Consider the following 2,500-nt stretch of genomic DNA (forward strand, 5'->3'; position numbering starts at 1 on the left):
TCTGGAGTTGACTGTCTTAACTCTGAAAAGGTAGTGTATGCATCTTATATGATAGAATGGAAACAATATTTTAAGGGGGGGGGGGATAAAAATCTCAATTTAGCCAAGTTACTTATGATCTTGCACAATACGCACAATTTTGACAGTACTTTTGTAAGTTAGTTTTCAGATGGTACAACCTGGTATTTATGCGTGCACGCACACAATCTTCAGGTAAAGAACACCACCACACACATGAGATCAATCAGAACATTAATACAAATATACAGCCCAAATGTGAACGTGTTGAACACAGGGGAAGAGAGAGATTGATCACATAGATCTCTCTCTCTCATACCTTCGCTCGTACCAGTGGGCTGTACGCACTCCATCTAGCTCAGCAGCTGGGCATGCTCATGCTCCACAGTACAAACCTAGACTGGTTTGTGGACCCAGGCAAGTGTGAATATTACAGGCTGGGTGAGGACACAGACAAGCATGTCCATGCACACACACAGGACACATGCAGCACACACAATCAGGAGCTAACATTTAGCACAACTCCTTTCTTTAATAGCTACATGTACAGCTTCAACATCAGAAGAACTTCAGTTCTTCTTTCAGTCAGTCAATGTAGATAAATGCTGGGAGGCAAAGACACTAAGCAAATGGCCCGATTATGACTGGTTGTTTTTTTCCTTTTTTGGCAGGAGGAATAAGAAGCAACATAATTTATATTAGTTTAACTAATATATGATTTTCTAGCTAAGGCCTGTGACATTAAACCTCTAGTAAATGAGGTATTTCTGATACAAATATTAAAATAACCCTTCCAAATCAAAGAAAATTTTGGTGAAATTAATGACAAAGTTACTGGAAGCTGACACTGATCATCCCCCCCCAAAAACAAAACAAAACAAAAACCCAAACAACCCCCCCCCAAGTGTCATAAACAAGTGCATACAAAAAATTAGGAGTTTCCCCCCACCCAATCCATCTCATATATAGATTATGCTGTTGGCATGTTGTATTCAGAAAAATCGCTTCTGGTCAATGGCGTACAGCTTCCCCGCTGGTGCCTTCCTGAAGAATAAACTGTTGCCTCTGCTCATATTACCCTAAGACAGAGAAAAAGAGAACCTGGTTAGATATTTAAAAAGCATTTCTATTGGCTGTCATGTAGTTTAAATGGGATTTAAACTCCAAGCTTTTCAGTTAGGCATAAAAACATCTGATAGTATACTAGCAATTATAGAGTAACGACAGAGGGGAGGCAAAAAAAAAAAAGGTCACAACAGCAATAAGTGCAATTCAACTCCATCAGCCAAAACATGCATTATAAAAAAGTTTCTCCATACTCTCAATTAGTGAAATCAGAACTAGTTCTAGGGTGGTCATATTTAATAATGACTAATAACTGGGGTGGTAAACTTGTACTCAGTACAAGGTAAACTCAATTGACATGTTTACTGACCTCTCTGCTCAGGTGCCTCCAGCAGTCAAACCAGGTTTTATAGGTTTCAGCATATGGTGGTAAACCACCTGCCAAACTAGAAAAAAAAGTATACAGAAAACATGGATAAAGAAAAACACTGCCAGCTAGCTTTACAAAAGCAGCACATCAAAAGCATTAAAGAACACAAACTGTGTTAAAATTATATATACACCTCTCTCTCTCTCTCTCTCTCTCTCTCACACACACACACACACTTTCCCCCTAGAAAAGTGGAAAGAGTAGTGGCCCCCTACAAAGAGATGCAAAGAGCATGCCGCTGTAGGTGGTGTAAGCTGGGGTGGGGGTGTCTGGGGTCATGTTCCCCTGAAAAATAAAGGTTCATTTCATGGCTTCTGGTGACATCTAGAGCCAATTTTTACCAGCTCAACATTTTTTTTTTGAGGAGAGAGAGAGAGAGAGAGAGAGAGAGAATACCCACTTGCATCTCAAAAGCAGTGTACTGTTCCAAAGGAGACTGCAGTTTATTTCACGTAAAACAAAGTGAATGGTGATACAACATGGCACGAGTTGTTCAAAATACTGATCATTAAATTTTGGCAATAGTCTGGATGACTAAATACTCTCATTGTCAGACCAGAGCTGGTCAGCAACATGCAGCGAACTGGTCGTCAGTCTCTCAACTATGGTCTGCCACTGTTGCAGAGTTGTTTTCCACAGTTTTCTTTGTGAAAAACTCCGTAATTAAGCTTCAACCTGTCTGTGTTTTGCTTACTTGTACCTGGCTTGAAGGCTTCACCATTTTTGCATAATTTACCTATAATAATTGCGCATCGCTCATCCAATCAGCACGGAATACCCTTCTCTGATATCAGTTGTGAACTTGGGTCAAGTTCAGGCTTCATGGACTGTGCTGATTACTTGCTCAAAGGCTACTAAACACATGCATGTTGATTCTAGCTTTATACTGTAGGCCTAAATTGTAAGCTTCGCGGCAGCAGTTTAGCATATCAGTCAATAAATTAAGTATAGTATTTTATATACACATACACAGATCAGAATTACATT

At 39.7% G+C, this 2,500-nt stretch overlaps 1 protein-coding gene across 1 annotated transcript in view; it reads right to left on the reverse strand.

Annotated features, from left to right (window-relative positions):
- mtch2 (mitochondrial carrier homolog 2) overlaps window positions 1-2,500 on the reverse strand; it is a 93,176-nt gene that overhangs the window by 86 nt on the left and 90,590 nt on the right. The window contains exons 12-13 of the mRNA XM_060911150.1: window positions 1,454-1,529; window positions 1-1,097 (exon numbers count right to left, since the gene is read on the reverse strand). The exon at window positions 1-1,097 is cut by the window's left edge and continues 86 nt beyond it. Coding sequence (XP_060767133.1) covers window positions 1,011-1,097; window positions 1,454-1,529 — 163 coding nt within the window. The 3' untranslated portion in view covers window positions 1-1,010. The remainder of the gene's footprint in view (window positions 1,098-1,453; window positions 1,530-2,500) is intronic.

The sequence above is a fragment of the Neoarius graeffei genome, chromosome 27 (genome assembly GCF_027579695.1).
Source record: "Neoarius graeffei isolate fNeoGra1 chromosome 27, fNeoGra1.pri, whole genome shotgun sequence".
Classification (NCBI taxonomy): domain Eukaryota; kingdom Metazoa; phylum Chordata; class Actinopteri; order Siluriformes; family Ariidae; genus Neoarius; species Neoarius graeffei.